This window comes from Schistocerca piceifrons, chromosome 3 (assembly GCF_021461385.2).
Source record: "Schistocerca piceifrons isolate TAMUIC-IGC-003096 chromosome 3, iqSchPice1.1, whole genome shotgun sequence".
NCBI classification, from domain to species: Eukaryota; Metazoa; Arthropoda; class Insecta; order Orthoptera; family Acrididae; genus Schistocerca; species Schistocerca piceifrons.
The window spans coordinates 407,337,302-407,357,034 of NC_060140.1; the positions used below are offsets into that span (position 1 = coordinate 407,337,302).

Sequence of the window (19,733 nt, forward strand, 5' to 3'; positions counted from 1 at the left end):
ATAATGGTCTCAACAGGGGTACAACGTTCTCCAATGGCAGAAATGGCAGAGTAACTTGTTGTGCAACTTACAGTTATAATACCAGCAACAAAGAGAGAGCAAGGGAGGAAGACAGCGATTCACTTTAACGGTAACGGCGATATCATTAGAGATGGAGCCAATCTCGGTATGGAGAAGGACGAGGAAAGAAATCGGCCGATCATTTTTGATGAGCCAACCAGTAATTTGCCTTAACTGAATTAATGATATCAAGAGACACCTGAATCTAAATGACCATATGGGGTACTGAATCACTCTCAAAAGTGAGTCCATTGTCTTACCACTGCGCAACTCGATAGCCAGCAGGTCGAGCTGAATGTTCGCAAAAGTTTTTAGGACTGGCATTAAGCATCTTGTAACTACTGTCGTCAGAATTAATCTTTATAAATTATGATAAATTAAACGTGTTGCTGTTGTTGTAGTCGTAAGAGTGATTCGATGCGACTCACCTAAGTAGCACATCCTTTGGAAGCCTTTCATCTCTGCATAACTACTTGACATACACTTGAACCTGATTACTGTAGTCAAGCATTTATTTCTCTGTACTGTTTACACCACTCAATCTTCCCTCCATAACCAAACAGACTATTCCCTGACGTCACAGGGTGTGACGTCTGCTATCATTCAATCCGTTCTTTTAGTTTCGTTGGGCGGCAATTTTTTTCCCCAATTTGATTCAATATCTAACCGGGATACGGCTATACGATGGGAGTGGAGGGCTGAATATTAATTGTGACGAGGTTAATTTGATTCTGATTTATTAATTAAAAATTCATACAGAATAGATGTCCTTGACGGTGATTAGCGTGTGATATCCATCTGTTGCATGTGATACGGGAAGGCGTCTTTGCCATCCTGCTCACGGAGTATCAGACACGGCAGAATCTCCAACTTATTGTCCAGGGGAAGCCTGAAACTATCACCATAAATCGATAAAACGGTCGTGGTTATAGCACAATGCCGGATTAACTAAAGCAAATCCACTAATAGCAATTTAATTTGCCCTTTAAAGCACTCCAATTGAAATCTCAGCATATTTAATAAGATCTTACCTTCAATCAAATCAGTTACTACGTATGCGTAGGGAGAAGGAGAACAGGCTCTAAAATTACAGATGCATCGGGCCCATCATCACTCATCAATAAATGTGATGAAAGCTAGTCAGCCAATTAGAAGCTGAAATAATGACATCGCCAACCAAATTTTAAAAAGAATAACTGGACTGTCAATTAATAGATGTCCTTAAAAATAACCAAGCTGCCTTGGCAAATTAGTAACAGAGCTTAGAGTAAATCCCCCGAGAAAGCAATAAAATAAGCTACTGCCGTAAAACACTATTCAAATACCACCGCTAGGTCTATTTAAAATACAACAAAACATCAATGCGATAACTGTAACTTCATAATTCACAACCGTACTAATCCTTCCGCACTACAAAATCCGCTGGCTCATAACCAGACTGAAATAAAGTGACTACGTTCTGCAAGACTTAAACAATCAATTCCAGAAAACGACCAAGTAGAGGAAGTCAAAGACATAAAGGCATTTTAGCTTGTAGGTGTTCACAAACGCACTAACACACGGCTTTGACGCTCAATTAACGGAACCAAGAGTTAATGAAAACTCCATCACAAACAAAACCAATTTGACACCGACTAACCTTTTTGTTACAGTCAGTCCTTACTGTATATACACAGCAGCAACGTAAAGCATGGTTATCCTTCGAGGCGGCGTGCCATACGGTGCTTATCTTTGTGTAAATGAATGTGAGCGGTGACTGAATCGTAACTCGGTAAATTAGAAACACCACTAACAACTTCACCGAGAACGGTGTAACGATCTTCAATTACACCAGCGAACACTCAGAGCCAACAGCACCACTAAACGACGGATTACACCGTAAACATATCAAGCAGCTGCGATTAAACTATGCAAACGATGAAATCATTTTCCAATTTCGGGCTTTGACCACGACCTGCGGAATCTGAGTATCAGTACTATGGCAAACGCCAAAACTCAACGTCGCCACCGGTCTTAATCACGGACGACATGTCACTGAGAGCCTCCCAGACAACACTCCACATCTCGTGACACTCACGCCGTCGACAGTGGTAATACTCAAACGTCGATAAACTAACGATTAATCGATAGCATCTGAACTATTGTCACAATCGGTAGTCTGGTTTTACTATCGACAATCATATCGTTTATAGTACAATTCTTCTTTAATTGACACGCGAAAAACTGTCGGATTCCATTACTTCCATGACGTATGGAGTGCAAGGGGCCAGTAGATTGCATGTTGGTATTTAGTCAACATCATTGTGGCGCCTTAGCCAGTCTATGCTGTTTATGAACGTATGTTGTTAATAGACTGGCCGGTGTTGGAGAGGGGACGTGTCAGAGGGAATTTTATTGTTTCTCTTCCAATGACGACAAGTCGCAATCACGAGCATCTCGTACCGGTCAAATGCTTATGGTAAAAATTACACACGTAAATAACATGGATTCATGAATGCGCATTATGTGGAGGGTCATCTTCGAATGTGTGAGCATACTTACGAGGGTTGAAACTTAAATAGTGGCAACTATTAATTCACAACCGATTCAAAAGAGTTACATGTTTGCACCTTTTACTGTCCTTCAAAGTAGTCACCATTGTTGTGCAGAACCCGTTGCCAGCCATGTGGAACGCGTAGTATACCGTTAGCTGAATGGAGCGGTCTACTGCCTGTCGAATCTCCGGAACAGTTCTGAAGTGAAAGTCACGAAGTGATGCCTCCATCTTCGGAATCAAATCAAAGTCACAAGGACTTAAGTAGGGGGGGGGGGGGGGGGGGTTATGGTGGATGGTACAGTACTTCCCAGTCCCATCGACCGAACAGAGCAGCCACAGCTTGCGCTGTATGCACCCGCGCATTGTCTTGCAAAATGATGGGTGGGTTGCGCAGGAAGTGTCGCCGCTTCTTTCGCAAAGCTAGTCGCCGGTGATGCTCCAAAAACGAACAGTAATACTGTGCATTGACGGTCTGCCGTGGAGGAACGTGATGCGTTAGTAGAACGCCATCACAGTCGTACACGAGGATCACCATAACTAAACCGCTCCATTCGTACCATCAACAGAACAGGCTCTGCTAACGGTATACTACGCCATCCACATCGCTGGCAACGGGTTCTACACAACGCTGGTGACTACTTTGAAGGACAGTAACAGGCGCAAACCTGTAACTCTTTTGTATCGGTTGTGAATAAACAGTTGCCACTATTTAAGTTCCAAACCTCGTATTTGTAGCAAAGAAGACAAAAGTAAATAAGGCTGTTTTGATACAACGCAGTTATTAGTGGGAAAAATGATATTTTAATGATTTTTCAAGCGTTTGTTCAAATTTTCATGATTTCCTAAGGGACCAAACTGCTGAGGTCATCGGTCCCTAGACTAACACACTACTTAAACTAACTTATACTAAGAACAACGCACACACCCATGCCGGAGGGAGGACTCGGTGGATAAGGTGATTCGAAAACAAAAAACAACGAAGCGATCCTAAAACCCCTGTGTCACTTCGTTTTTGTAGAAGCACAAACGTTGTTCATATGTTGGTTGCCCGTTTTGTGTTCAATTAGTGGAGCTTGTTCTCTCGGGTACACAATAGTTCCCGCAAATTGAATATAATGAAAGCATAACATGTTGAGCCTCAAGATTTTTATTTGTGTAGTGGCTGGGCATAATCATTAAAATGTACAGCTTTATTTACATGCTATCTGCATTCACAGTACTGCAATGCACATTGATAAGAAATTCGGACGAAATGTGAATGTTTCAACTGATGCGAGACAAAACTAACCTCATTTTGCCAAGAGTTGACTGCGCATGTCCGGGAATGGTTTTGTAAAAACTCCTAATCCTCTAGATATTTCTTAAGCTCTTGCTCATTAATGATGAAACCCCTTGTTTGAAACTGGCGAAGGAGGTGAATTAGCTGACCATTATTTTTTTTCGACCTTACACTATTCTGAGACCTGATTAATAATTTTCCGAGCGTCACGAGGAAGAATGCTGCCCCTAGAGCTTCTAGCTCTTCGGGGTATCGTAGGAAATGACCTCAATGTGCCTAAAATAGTTTCTTCTTCACTCACTTCGTTGTTTAAACGACACACTGCCACAGGATTGTTCTTCGACGTATCTACAGTGCCACAACTGTTGAATCGCTCTCATTGGCAGCAGTGAGACTAAGAGGACAGTCGCCACGATCTGTTCCGAACGGTACAGACATGAAATGATCAGTACTTCCCGCCCGCCACCGATAGTTTATATCGGTCGAGGAAATCCAGCGCTTCCAAGATTGCCTTGTATTTTTGAGAAGTCCATAAATAGAATTTTTCGTTAAACTTCCTGGCAGATTAAAACTGTGTGCCCGACCGAGACTCGAACTCGGGACCTTTGCCTTTCACTGGCAAGTGCTCTACCATCTGAGCTACCGAAGCACGACTCACGCCCGGTACTCACAGCTTTACTTCTGCCAGTATCTCGTCTCCTACCTTCCAAACTTTACAGAAGCTCTCCTGCGAACCTTGCAGAACTAGCACTACTGAAAGAAAGGATACTGTGGAGACATGGCTTAGCCACAGCCTGGGGGGTGTTTCCAGAATGAGATTTTCACTCTGCAGCGGAGTGTGCGCTGATATGAAACTTCCTGGCAGATTAAAACTGTGTGCCCGACCGAGACTCGAACTCGAGACCTTTGCCTTTCGCGGGCAAGTGCTCTACCATCCGAGCTACCGAAGCACGACTCACGCCCGGTACTCACAGCTTTACTTTCAGGAGTGCTAGTTCTGCAAGGTTCGCAGGAGAGCTCCTGTAAAGTTTGGAAGGTAGGAGACGAGATACTGGCAGAAGTAAAGCATGATGAAAAACTAGAGAACCATGGATCAGCAATAGAACTGAACGGTGAGGGATCAACTAGTGAGCTAGATCAAGTGCAAAAGGTGCAACCAAAAAATCGAGAAGCTCTATAAGAAATTTTTCTAACAGAAGTCAGTTATAAGATGCCAGTTCTAAACTAAAGAAAGAACTTGATTCTCTCTACGCACAAACGATCGCTATCGACATGCTGCCATACAGAACTTCCGACCATCAAGGTTTGAATAAATTTTTTTATGCCTTAGGTATGATATGTCAGGTAATACTACTCTTAAACTATATGAGGAGATTACAAATAAGCTAGAAAAAAGACCTTGCAAAATGTAATTTTTTTTAGTGTTACAACGGACATGTAGACAAGCAACGCAAATGAAGGCATACTGGCACTGACTTGCCACTTTGTAATGGATAAAAAATTAGTTAGTGACAAAAATAGCACGTCATCACATGGCAGAATCTATGGCACTCGTAAGTAACATTTTTTAAAATGTTTCCTTCTTTAACTTGTCAATGCCATGCTGAGTTTCGGTTCATCCTTGTGATCGGTACATGTCGGTACAAGTCAAGTCGGCATAGCTTGTAAAGTTTTTCTTGGCAGCTTCATCTCCCCCAGCCCCACCCCTCTTGCCGATAGAAATCCTAAGACGTCCTGTCATTTGTGTTCTGTCTACATACACTGCCAACCTTAAAATACTATTGAATGATTGCGTTTCAACAGGCTAAATTTATTTTCTTATTTATTACTACAAATAAGTAACACATTTGTTTCTGTAATGAGTTTTCTCAAAACATTGATACTGCCGCGCACCATTTATATCAGATCGCCTAAGGTTAAGATTTGAGAGTCCGCCTTCCGTAGCGAAGCGGTAGCGTTACCGCGTGCCACGCACGGTGCCTGGGTTCGATTCCCGGCAGGAGACTGGGTGTTGTGTGTGCATCATCACTGATCGCAAGTCTTCGAAGTGGCGTCAACTAAAGAGGACTTGCAATACGTCGGTCGAACTCCCCCCCCCCCCCCCCCTATGGGGCCATCTGGCCAACAATACCATACGATCATTTCATTTTTTTCTTTTTTTTTTTACATTTGAGAGGTTCATTTCAAGTTTGTGCCATAACAGAGCTGTTGTGGCTTACCAACACAAGTCCAAGGATAGCGTACCAATAGGGACAAGAAAGGAGGCATGAAGGGCGCCAAAAATAGAAATAATAATCATCCATTTATTGCACCATTACACACGCACATCATGATTATAGCTGCCATACTCAAATCTATTATGACAAACAGTATGTATTACGAAGGGCACACACAATAGACTTTAAGAAATTACAATGGCACATCAACTCCGCTATGACAAACAGTGTGCATAATGAAGGCCGCACAATTTTACCAATGTAAGAAATTAAAATAATACTAGTATAAAATTAACTACAGTGCCTTGAAGGAAATGTTTATGAGAAGAACACGACGGGGCCGCAAGGGAGAGGCAACACAATACTTAACTCAGGTGCACCAAAACAAACAACGGACACCAGGCCGCGCCAACAACGGACACGTAAGGCACGCAACTACTCTCTCCGTTGCGGTTCCGTGCGTTCCACCAAAGTAATAGCTACATGAAACATTTTAATAATTAGAACAGTACACCAGTGATCAGCAAATTTAAAAAAAAACAATAACGTGACATAAAAATACAATAATTTAAGAAAATCACATCATATGACTATGAGCTTAACGTCTTTCGGTAATTAACATATTACGAAACAGGTAAAGGGGCATGTGCCACTATTAAATCTTCCGTAATTACACTACTAAATTTCTCAGTACCCAAGATGCAATTAACGCTACAAGAATTAAATCATTTAAGTGATAATATTACTTTAAATTAATAATAAAGTCATTTCATACACCAGAGGACCAAGAATGGCCCGATAAGTACTCCCCAGTGAAGCAGTTCACACAAATGGTACTCCACGGCTCCGAGCACACAGCCCCATACAAAGTGCAACACAACCAGAGCGACCCGGCGTACTACCAGAACCACCAGGCAGTAAACCAAAATCGTACTAAGCCAAAACAAGGACCGACTTTTAAAATAACGAGACCTAGCCCGGGCCGGACAACAGACCAAATGCCGGGAAATTCATAAGAAACCTCAGCCAACTTAATACCAAAACAACAATTTATGAACAATATGCAAAACACAAGACCTCTTAGTCCAAAGGCTTCAGTTTAGTCGCGAAGGTGGCTCCGACCCGCCTGCTGAGGTCCCAAGCGTCCTACGGAGTGCCGAATCAAGCTTAACCTTCGTTAACGGAAAGCGGAAGCACCACAAGACAAAATAAACTCCAATCTAACTGCGCAAGGCAAATTCTAAGGAGTGCCGCTCGAAGACTATGCACTTGAAGATCAAACATAAAGCACCCAGACTAACGTGCCGCTGAACGACGCACTTCCATCACCAGCGTCTAGTAGAGTACGGAGAGCAGCGTACCCCATCGATATACATCCATGTGACGGTAAACGAGGATAGCAATCCCAGCGACGGAGAGACAGGAGGACGAAATGACATCCCGCCGCACATAGAAGGTATTTGAAACTCAGGCTCGACAAACTACAACAGGCGGGATTTTGCTCCCCTATCGAATCAAGTTAAACGGCACACCACGCCGCTGTCCACACTATTAACCGCAAAATCACTGTCAGGTCTTCCCATCGGGTCCCACTCGGCGTCCAGACGCAAACATCCGCAGCCGAGCCGAACTGTCTTCACGCCAAGGCAGCCACCTCTTACCTCCTCACACACCTCCAGCTAAGCTCCGACCAGCGATCACACACGGAAACAACCGCCTAACGCCAAAGCGCCGTCTGAGTGAAAACCCAGCACTAAGATCGACATGGACTTGGAAATAAGCGAGCACCGTAACAAGAGTAATAAGTGAGAAACGAACGCGAACCCCAACACTGTCTAAACCAAAATTAATTCAGCATCGCCAAATCAACTGGTCGTGGCAATACTGTGTTGCTGTCTTCCGAGTATATGAACCACGCGCTTTGGTGTGCGATTTATACGAAAGTTCTTCCATTGTGTTAGCGAGTCGGAACAGAATTAAAACTTCTGATGCTTATAAAATGGTGTCAATATTATTGCACATCTTTTGCCAAAAAAGGCTAACCAAAGCAAGTTGTGAATGTAGGCCATATTAACCGAACTGGAATTTTTCAGTGGGAATTTAAGCTGTTGTTTACGGATTTGCAGCATGCTGCAGATGGAAAATATGTCGGCAACTTGATTTTTTATCAAGAAATAAAAAAATAGATACTTCTCAATGCAACTTACGACGGAGCTACAACCATTTATTTCTATTTTAACCTGTTGTATCGCTATTGCAATGAAGCCGACGAAACATGTCTATCAGGATCTGTCAAGTTCCATCTTTGAGCGACCCGGGTATATTATAGGCATACATCGGTATGATGGAAGAAGATGCCAGCAACGCTGTCTCTCTCCCACGTATCTTTACCCTTCATTACTATTGTACCCTTTATACCGCTGCATGCGTTTCACTCGGCGAACGGCGAAACTCCCAAGAAAACTTCTACAAGCTACACACTTTACGTCGACTGCGTTAAGATCACGAGTGCTGTTCGCCTCAGCTATGCAGCAGCTGTAGCACTACAGTAGAGTGATGGCCCTATTATTTCGTATGCAGTGTCAACTCAACTGAGGAACACCCCTGGTCTCTTCTGTGCCCTTCTTACCCCTGTGTGCAGTTTATCTGCTGTATTCATCAGCAAAGATGCACACCTAAGGTAACAGCATTGCATGGCAGACCATACCTCTCGCATACTTATTACTCGCGGTAACCCGCCAGGATAGCCGAAAGCGCTAAGGCGCTGCCTCCTGGACTCGGGTAGGCGCGCCGGCCCCGGATCGAATCCGCCCAGCGGATTAACGAAGGCGGCCGGAGTGCCGGCCAGCGTGGATGTGGTTTGTAGGCGGTTTCCCGCATCTCGCTAGGTGAATACCAGGCTGGTCCCCACGTGCCGCCTCAGTTACACGACTCGCAGACATTTGCAACACATTCACACTATTTCACGATGTACACTAGACGCAGACAGCTGGGGTGCACTAATTCCGTCCTGGGGGGGGTATGGGGTGGCGGCAGGAAGGGCATCCGGCCACCACTCAATCCGTACTTAACCCTGCCGACCCTGCGCACAATGCCGGATAAAGGCAGTAGCGAAAGAAAGAAAGAAGAAAGAATACTTATTACTTGTGGTGACCTTCATCCCCTTCTTCTTCATCCTCTTCCTGCTTTCCCCATGCTTCTAAAACTCTGAAGTTCAACATAGGATCGACAAGTAACATGTTGGCCCGATTTTTATGAAAATAATTTTTTTATGAATGAAAGTAATTTTTCACATAACAAGACGTTGAAAAAATATTTTTTCTTGAAAATATTATGCAAAATTTCGGAGATATTGGCAGTTAATTTTAAAATTACATTTTTTTTCAGGTCATCCATCAGATCTTATTAGAATACAAGACTAGTAGTGGTTACAGACATTGCTGCAGTAATGAAAAAATTGCCGAAGTATTAAGGATTCAACATTCACGCCGCTTTGCCTACTGCATCAATTTAATAGTACAAAGGTGCTCCAAAGTGGAATAATTTTCCAAAATTTTATTGAAAACGATGGCAATTTTGAGTTTCTTTCATAACTCTGCACTAACCAGTGAAAAACTGCGCAGCGCTCAAAAAGGACTGAAACTGATACAGGAGCTGCTGACTCAATGGAACACCTCATGCTACGTGCTCAAAAGGATTTTGGAAGTGCGAAGTGAGTTTGCGATTGCAAACAATGAAAGTTCAAAAGCATTGCCTTCCCTCACAGCAAAAAATTACTTAGCTATACAAAAGATATTAGGTCTTCTTAAATCTTTTGAAGTAGCAACAACAACAATCTCTGTGGAGCCATACGTCACTGCTTTCTTAATTATACCTCTTATACGAGGTATTTCTGCAAAGTTGACAGACTTGGAAAGCACCTTAGCGACTAATAAAGCACGAAGTGTTCTGGATCCTTGATTTAATCAGTCAGTGAAAGACTGAAATCATTTCACACAGGGACTGTTAATATGCTTGCGACCTTATTAGATCCAAGGTTTTTTTTCAAAAAAAGAAAGAAAAGAAAGAAAGAAAACCTTTGTTTCAGGACATTTCAAGAGGCAGACAACGCTGCACAATTACTTCAAAAAGAGTATGCTGTTATCACTGCATCAACACCAAGAATAATACCTGAAACAGAAGCATCCGTGAGCAGTGCTAATACGTCTATTGATACGTCTATCAGTTTGAAAGCAGCAACAGTGTAACGTCGATGTCATTACACCAGTCAGTGATTCCATGATTGACCTACGTCAATATTTTGAAAAATCTGTAATATACCATCATGCTTTTGTATTAGAAAATCGGGTAAAATCTAATAGTACGTTGTGTGTTAAACATTTGGTGGCTATGTGCTGCCCTGCGACTTCATTTCCTGCTGAGAAGGTTTTCTCCAAGGCAGGAGAATCAGCAACAGTGTAACGTCGATGTCATTACACCAGTCAGTGATTCCATGATTGACCTACGTCAATATTTTGAAAAATCTGTAATATACCATCACGCTTGTGTATTAGAAAATCGGGTAAAATCTAATAGTACGTTGTGTGTTAAACATTTAGTGGCTATGTGTTGCCCTGCGACATCATTTCCTGCAGAGGTGGTTTTCTCCTAGGCAGGAGAAATAATGAATGAAAAGGCAACAAACTAAAGGAGAAGAATTTAAATGCATGACATTTTACAAAACAAAATTCGCATATCTCGTAATTTATATGCCAAACAATAGACTAAAGGTCAAGAATTTAAATACCTTTCTTTTTATAAAACAAAATTTGCATATCTTGTATTGCTGTCTTTAATCAATAAGAAATTCTTACAAAGCTAAGGCAAAGGAACTATTCAATCGATGTCTACGGTGCGAATTCAAAAGTGCCGGAGAGAAAACACACCGGCACAATACCTCTTCATTAGTTATCCAATCCGCCCCTCTAATCTGCAACTCTCTTTTGTAGAAATTCATTTCAAGTGTTATTTCCTTCTTGTATCTACCGTTTAACGTCCACGTTTCACTTCCACACAAGGCTACGCTCCAAAACAATAATCTCAAAAAAGATTTGCTAATGCTTAAAATCATATTAGATGTTTAAAAAGCTCTCACCTTTTCCTCTTTACTTCTGCCTTTGTCAGTAACTTTCCTCCGCAAATAGCAAAACAGATCTACTGCCTTCAGTATTTTTATTTTTTATGTGTGAAACTATATTCCCTTTCCATATTTCTTCTTGTTTTCCTGCGGTGCTTTCTCAATGTATGCATTGGATAACATGGAGGACTGATTCGATTTAAACAACATTGGTCTTAGCCCCCTGTTGTCCGCACGGAAACTAAGTTTATTGTACTGTATCTCTGTCATTCTAGTTAAGCCAACCATGACCTTTAAAGGGTAGCGGGAGACCCTTCACTAAATCTCTACTAATCACAATTTCTTCAGGAATCAGTTACCCAAAAATATTGTATCTTCTGGCGCTGAGTGCTTCGCTCTGGAAGATTAAGTGTTGTGCGATTTTATTCCTCATACCACACAGGCTGTACTTAAGGGCTTGTTTCTCTACTCCCGTTGTGAGCAGATGTTTCTTGAAATACCTATGGGCAGCCAAGAAACTTACCATGAGTCTATTCTGATTCCTGGCCAATCCCAGTATTACAGGAGTTTCGGAGTCATGAGCTTGTCACATTTCTGTTTTTGGGTTTTAGTACAACGTTCTGTGTGCTGCCTCCTGATCCAGCTACTTGGTTTAGATTTTACCATCGCCTTTGTGACAGGACAGGACAGGTTCTGGTCCAACAGAGTCGTCGCCCCTGCATGAGGGATAGGCTGCAACCACGGCTCACTCCTTTCATGTCCTTCAACTCTTATAATTCCAGTCTCGTTTTTCTTTCCCTCTGCCATTTTATCCCTGTTACCTCATAATTTACATGAGTGTATTCTACTCAGCAACGTCAAAAGCTTTCTCCGAATCTACAACTGCTATAGATATAGTACTGCCTTTATCAGTCTATTTTCTAACATAAAGCATAGGGTCAATAGTAACTGTAGTGCTCATACATTACTCCCCAACCCAGTCAGATCTTGTCTGAGGTCGGTCACAGTCAGTCTTTCCACTCTTCTGGAAATAACACACTCTACGATGAAAAATAAATAAAAAAAGAACGACGCACCACAGAGGAATTATCTGAATGAGACGGAAATCCGTACATGTGATGTACATTTATGCACAAACAAATGATTGCAATTCCAGAAAAAATGGTATCTTAGTCAAGAGAAAGACCTTCACAAATTGAGCGTTGTCCCACTTCTGGCCCATATGCAAGCAGTTATAGGCTTAGCTTTGATTGACAGAGTCGACGGATGTCGTCCTGAGGATATCGTGCCAAATTCCGACCAAATGGTGGGTCAGGTCGTCAAAATCCCAAGCTGGTTTGATGGACCCGGCAATGATGTTCGAAATGTTCTCATTTGGAAAGAGATCCGGCGACCTTGCTGGCCAAGGGAGGGTCTGGCAAGCACGAAGAGAAGCAGTAGATGCCCTCGCAGTGTGCGGGCGGGCATTATCTTGCTGAAATGTATGGTCAGGATGTCTTGGGATGAAGTGTTACAAAACGGATCGTAGAATGTCAATGACATATCGCTGCGCTATAAGGGTGCCGCGTATGACAACCCAGACTATCACTTCTAGTTGTCAAGCCATACGGCAGGCGACAGACAGGTTTGTGTCCCACCACTGCCTGTGGCGTCTCCAACGCGTCTTCGCTGGTGTTTGGGGCTCGGTTGGTTAGGTTGTTTGGGGGAAGAGACCAAACAGCGAGGTCATCAGTGTCATCAGAGTAGGGAAGAATGGGGAAGGAAGTCGGCCGAGCCCTTTCAAAGGAACCATCCAGCCTTTGCCTGGAGCGATTTAGGGAAATCACGGAAAACCTAAATCAGGATGGCCGGACGCGGGATTGAACCGTCGTCCTCCCGAAAGCGAGTACAGTGTGCTAACCACTGCACCACCTTACTCGGTTAGGGCTCAGTTCCATGCGGGCTCGTCAGTGAAGACCATTCTACTCCAGTCAACGAGTTTCCAGCTGAAGACGTATCTGAAGAAGCGCCCGACAGCAGTTGAATACGGCACGACATCCAAGAGTGGTTGTCTAAGGTGCCATTTCATTTCGTACCGTCCGCTGCACCCTTACAGTACAGCAGTACTTCGACGATTTTCGTCCCCCTGTTTTGTTGCCCTTCATGGCAAGCCATGCTGGGTTTACATTTCATCTACAAAATGTCCATTCACATACGGCGAGAGTTCCTACTGCTTGTCTTTATGCTTGCCAAACCCTACCTTCGCTAGCAAGGTTGCCAGAGCTCTCCGCAGTTGAGAACGTTTGGGGCATTATGGGCAGGACCAGCTCGGGATTTCGACGATCTAAAGCCCCAATTGGGCAGAATTTGACACGATGTCTGACAGGAGCACATCCAACAACACTATCAGTCAATGCCAAGCCGAAAAACAGCTTGCATGTTGTCCAGCGGTGGACCAACAATTTGTGAAGCTCTTTATTTTATTTTATTTTCTTTTAAGTGTTGTAAGGTGGAATCATTTTGAGCCACATTACAACTACCAATCCGGAAAGAAGACCCTTTAATAGTATAAACATCGAGACAGGAAACCATTAACGATACTGACATCGGCTAGGGATCTTAATTTGTAGCAGAATATCTGCACGTTGGGCGATAGTGAAGAGGACAGAGACGGGAGGCTGGTAGGAGAACGGGAAAGACACAAGCGAGGCAGGCAGGCCTGAGAGCTGAAGACAACAGCGCCTGTAAGCTCCTGGAAACCCCAGGCAGGTGGACCACGGCTTAGCGGGAGCCACGTGGCCGAGGACAAGAAGACACAGGGGCTCGCTCACAAAACGCGTGGCGGCGTGTAGGTGGTTTTTCCCAACGGCCGGAGCGGAAGCTTCTGGAACAGTCTGGAAGCTTCTAGAAGCTTCGGTCGGTTGCAAAATTGAGATTGGTCGGCGCTCAGAAACGAACACCTTCCAGCAACATGATTGGGCACGCATATTAAAGGAGGAAGAAAAAAGAACAGGAGCTACGAAAAAGCGTAGCGACTGAGAAACACTTGTTCCTGGGGCGTCGAGGAGAGAGGTTGGTCCTGGCGAGGTGTGCGACCTCCTTACTGGGACAGAGTACTTCTAGCGAGAGCCTGAGGATCGTCTGGTGATCCACAGCAGCCGTGGAGGTGCCTACGGAAGCTTTTGGTGAGGTAGAATTTATGTCATCTCGCTGAGGCGAGAACCTTTGCAGCGATAAGCGTTAGATCACTGTAGTGGTCGTACATTCGCAATGGCGGTTAGGGAAGTAAAGTAAATTGCTGATCACGTGTCTTTTTCGTTCTATGCTGAGGCTTCACATTGCTTGTCGCGAGTGAAGTTCTAAATATAATTGCAATTACCATAGCTGATGTCAGTATTCCGCGCTTGAATTAACGACCGCGAATATATCACAGGACAGTGCCAGACAGAGCGATTACCAAATGTGAATAGCCAGAACTATAATGTTGCTCGTACTGTGTAACCTTGAATAGAGTGAATTGCAGAAGAGTAAGAATTTAACACTACTGAGTGTATCATTTCATAGCTGGTACTTTCCTTTGTCATTTTATTATCTCCTTATTTGTGTGTTTAATGTTTGCAACCACCTTGTGGAGGCAGTGTTTGTAGGTCAGCACATCTGAACATTCTAGCATATACTGAGGATATGGTTAGAAACCAACCAGATTTGCATAAGACTAGTTAACGTCACATATAAAGCAAAGGATAAGCTTACCTTTCTGGAGAGCGTATAACTGTCAGGGCGACAAATTAGCGTTATAAAATCAGTTGCGCACAATTTTTCACTTATACGTTCGGCTCGCAGGCTTACCCATCAGCAGAAAAGAGCAAAACAGAAGCGGTAGCTTACAGTGTGTATGTTAGTATTTCGCAACCATGAATTATTAAACGGAGGGGTCGGTAATATTCACACCAGTCGTTACCTTTCTGCTATAGAATTTATCTTAACAAGAGTTTCAATTCTGTCCTCTAGGGGTGTATAAACGTAACCACAAGAGATGCTACTTTTTGTTTCAGGTATGGAGCTGGAACTGCGTGAAGACGTGGTTCACCAGCGCCGTCCAGTGGTGCACGGCTGCGTGCTGCTGCTGGTGAACCGCTCGACTCAGACAGAGCCGCCACCCGCTGAGCCGCAGACGCAGCCCCAGCAGCAGGAGCAGCAGGTGCAGACCCAGGCGGTGGCCGCGGAGCACGGCAGCAGCAACGGCCCCGTGGCAGGCGGCCAGCCGCAGCTGCAGGCGCAGCAGCAGCAGCAGCAGCAGCTGCAGCAGCAGCCGCAGCAGGTGGACGTGCAGTTATAGCGGAAGCGCAGTAGGGCCCACCGGCACTCAAGCCGCAGGCGGCGCTCACCCGTGCTCGTGTGAGAGAGACAGCCTGCGCTGCGCCGGTTGCTGAGGCTCAGCCCTCGGCGTTCAGCACTGTTGCTGGAGACTGAACGCCCCTGCCACGGCGTCAAGCGATTACGTGAAAGATTCCAAAGGTGCCGAGACAGTAACTGAGATTCTTCCATTCCCCTTTTTTCTTCCTGTGGACTAGGTAAAGTTTTTGCTATCGATTTCTTCTGTATGTGTGACCCGGGTTCTCATTGTCAACCCAACGAACTGTTCAGTGTAACGAAACACTATATGAAATGAAGAAGAATAGTCGTAATTACAGTTTGTTCAGTATTATGAAATGAAAAACGTAGTCCTGTAACAGTGTCAGAAAAGGTGTTCAAATTGGAGCTGACTTTTGTCCTGTCCCTTATGCCAAGCATACCCTTCATGTACATAGTCTGTCATAAACATATCTGTTTTACTCCTGAGCGAATGCGTTCGAAGTAAACCGTGTTGGTCACCATTGTCTAACGACTTCTTGAAATTAGCCTTTAGAGTAACTCTCGACACTTCTACAGTACAGAACTTAGTTTCATTTCCTAGGAATTAGTAAATTCTCTTACATGGATGCTAAATAGTATCTACGTTCCTTAAGTGTAGAGGTTTGGGAGATGGTAATGGTAAAACAGAATGTGTCACATGTTGAGCCCCTGTGGCACATTCCTCTTATCCGTCAGTTTCCACTGAGAGTTGTACAACATTGTTACTGTCATATATGTACAAAGTATTAAAATCTGTGATTAAGTAAATTAAGAAATCTGTGATTCATTAACCATTTAAAATGATCTGCAAATGATATACCAAATAAAATAGGAGGTAGCAGTCACATGTAAACCCGTTTCATCTGTGTATGGGCAACTGTCAACATTAAACCATATGAAAATTTGCTTTTAACTCACTTCCAACAAAAATGAAATTGTACCATATTATATTGTAAATAAAGAAATATTACCAAAAATAGTCAGCTTTATCTTTCTTGTTATCTCCATAAGTGTGTCAGTTGCTTAACACCCAAGTGTGCCAATGAAGTAAAGATATAGGTGAGTGGAAAGAACAAAACAGAATAGTATTTATCAGTTTGCAACATTAACGTAGGTAAATATACATGTTTGCTTGTAATGTTATGTAATATCTCGTCCTTCAAGGCCTACCAAAAAGAAAGGTAAAGGGAAATTATTTTACCCTCGTGTATTATGAACCGTCTGTATTGTAGGTATAAACTTGAATTCTACAAGCAGTTCAAGTGCGAAACTTAGCTGTATGTGTTCACCCTTTAGAACGAAGTTCATATAGATGTCAGGTCCAAACTTATATAATATCATTCCAGCTTTCTGAATGGATTGAAGGCCCCATTGCAGATAGGAATTAGTACACGGTTCTCAAGAGGCAGAAATTCCAGGTGTGAAGTAGTTTCAGGTCACCCCGGGCAAATCTTAAAAGCCCATGTGTATGAACTACACAAATGCATACGTTCTGCTCCCTGTCGCTCAGCAAATTCTGATATTCATCCGAAAAGTAAATATGTGGAAACTAAACATTTTTTATCTTACTCATTACAAATACCTACTATTAAGTGATGATTCAGATATAATATGTGTTATATTTGTACTCGCTTAACGGCTTAGACAAACAGCCCGCTTCAGCAGACGTTATAATTTCCTACCGCACAGTGCCACTTCAGAGCAATGCTACTTGCTCCTCTAGTGTGCCTCTATTTTGCGAGCAGCTGACCCAGTTGTGAGCTTATGTAGTTGCAATCTGATGTGATTTTCCTTTCCTTGCCGCTAATTTTTCGAGAGCCAAGTACCAGCGCATGTTGTTCTTACATTGTGACTTGATTAAGTACCAATGAGAAAGCGAAAACAAATAATACAGTCTACTATTCGAAAACCACTCAGTTCAAAACCTCAACATTGCAAGAAAAATGTGACATGCAGAGATCTGGAAAATCCATCCCGTCCCTGAGCACAATACAAAGCGCAATGAGGTCGCACAAGCACGCTTTATAACACAGACATTTACAAATTATAAAAAAGTTAATTTCTGAATGTGCATTAAACATATCTTTTTTCCCTTGTGTCTGATTGGAATTAAAGAAGACGCAGAAAATATTGTGATGATTAAAATAGGCGTGTTAAACTTCAAGAGGCTTCATGAAAAATATCGTGAACATGACACGCTGCGTAAGCAAACACAATGAAGTGACAAAAGTCGCCGGTCGGTGTGGCCGAGCGGTTCTAGGCGCTCCAGTTTGGAACTGCGCGACCGCTACGGTCACAAGTTCGAATCCTGCCTCGGGCATGGATGTATGTGATGTCCTTAGGTTAGTTAGGTTTAAGTAGTTCTAAGTTCTAGGGGACTGATGACCTCAGATGTTAAGTCCCATAGTGCTCAGAGCCATTTGACATAAGTCATAGGATACCTCCTAACATCGCGTCGGACCTCCTTTTGCCTGGTGTAGTGCAGCAAATCGACGTGGCATGAACTCAACAAGTCATTGGAAGACCCCACAGAAGTACTGAGCAATACCACCTCTATAGTCATCTATAATTGCGGAAGCGTTGCCGGTGCGGCATTTTGCGCACGAACTGACCTCTCGACTGTGTCCCATAAATGTTCGATGGGTAGCCAAATCATTCGCTCGAATTTTCCAGAATGTTCTTCAAACTAATCGCGAACAACTGTGACCTGGTGACGTGGCACATTGTCATCCATAAAAATTCCATCGTTGTTTGGCAAAATGAACTCGACGAATGGTTGTTAAGTAGTCTCCAAGTAGCCGAACACAACCATTTCCAGTCAATCATCGCTTCAGTTGGACCAGAGGACCCAGTCCATTCCACGTAAACACAGCCGACACCATTATGGAGCCACCATCAGCTTACACAGTGCCTTGTTGACAACTTGGGTCCATGGCCTCGTCGAGTCTGCGCCAAACTCGAAACCTACCGTCAGCTCTCACCAAATGAAATCGGGACTCATATGACCAGGCCACGGTATTCCAGTCGTTTAGTATCCAATCGATAAGCCATGAGCCCAGGAGAGGCGCTGCAGACGATATCTTGCTGTTAGCAGAGGCACTCGCGTCGGTCGTCTGCTGCCATAGCCGATTAAAGCCAAATTTCCCCAGCACTGCACGTTCGTCGGACATCCCACATTGATTGTGAAGTTATTTCAAGGAGTGTTGCTTGTTGTTATCGCTGACAACTCTACAGAAACGCCGTTGCTCTCGGTCGTTAAGTGCAGGCCGTCGGCCACTGCATTGTCCGTGGTTAGAGGCAATGCCTGAAATTTGGTATTCTCGGCACACTCTTGATTCTGGATTTTGGAATACCGAATTCCATAAGATTTCCGGAACGGGACGTCCCCATGCCTCTAGCTCCAACTAGTATTTCGCGTTCAAAGTGCGTTACTTCCCGTCGTGTGACCATAATCACGAAGGAAACATTTCCACGTGCATAACTGACAACAAATGACAGCTCCGCCAATGAAATGCACTTTTATACCTTGTGTACGCGATACTACCGCAATCTTTATATGTGTATACGCTATGCCATGACTTTTGTCTCCACGTGTAATGCTGTTGTTGCTGTTGTATCTTCAGTCGAAAGACTGGTTTGATGCTGCTCTCCATACTAGTCTGTCCTGTCAAAGCCTTTACATCTCTGCGTAACTACTGCAAGCTATATACATTAAAATCTGCGTACCGTAGTGAAGCACTGACCTTCCTCTGTAATACTTCCCCCATATTTCCCTTCATCACCGAATCGACGATTCGTTGATGCCTGATGATGATCCTAATAAGCGATCTCTTCTGTTAGTAAAAGTGTGCGACAAATTTCTTTTCTCCTTTATTCGATTCAGTAACTCTTTATTAGTTATTTCGAGCTACCCATCTGACCTACAGCATTCATCTGTTTACACACGTTTCAAAAGTGTCTATTCCCTTGGATAGTCCACTTACTCCAGTGGTGGCCAAATTCTTCACGGAACATTTCGAAGCACGGGCGCTGGACTTGGCACCTTGGAAATTAAGGTGTGGTACAGATACGTCGGGATACCTCCATTGTTTGGTGCCGTGATGAGGAACAGCCTGGTGTCTTTCTAAGACACCTGAACGGTCTCCAAGCCAA

General features: G+C 43.6%; 1 protein-coding gene across 1 annotated transcript in view; it reads left to right on the forward strand.

The window, feature by feature from the left end:
- LOC124789384 (metabotropic glutamate receptor 4-like) overlaps nucleotides 1–16,522 on the forward strand; it is an 876,620-nt gene extending 860,098 nt beyond the window's left edge. Inside the window, exon 14 of the mRNA XM_047256716.1 lies at nucleotides 15,242–16,522. Coding sequence (XP_047112672.1) covers nucleotides 15,242–15,525 — 284 coding nt within the window. The 3' untranslated portion in view covers nucleotides 15,526–16,522. The remainder of the gene's footprint in view (nucleotides 1–15,241) is intronic.
- Nucleotides 16,523–19,733: the final 3,211 nt, after the last annotated feature.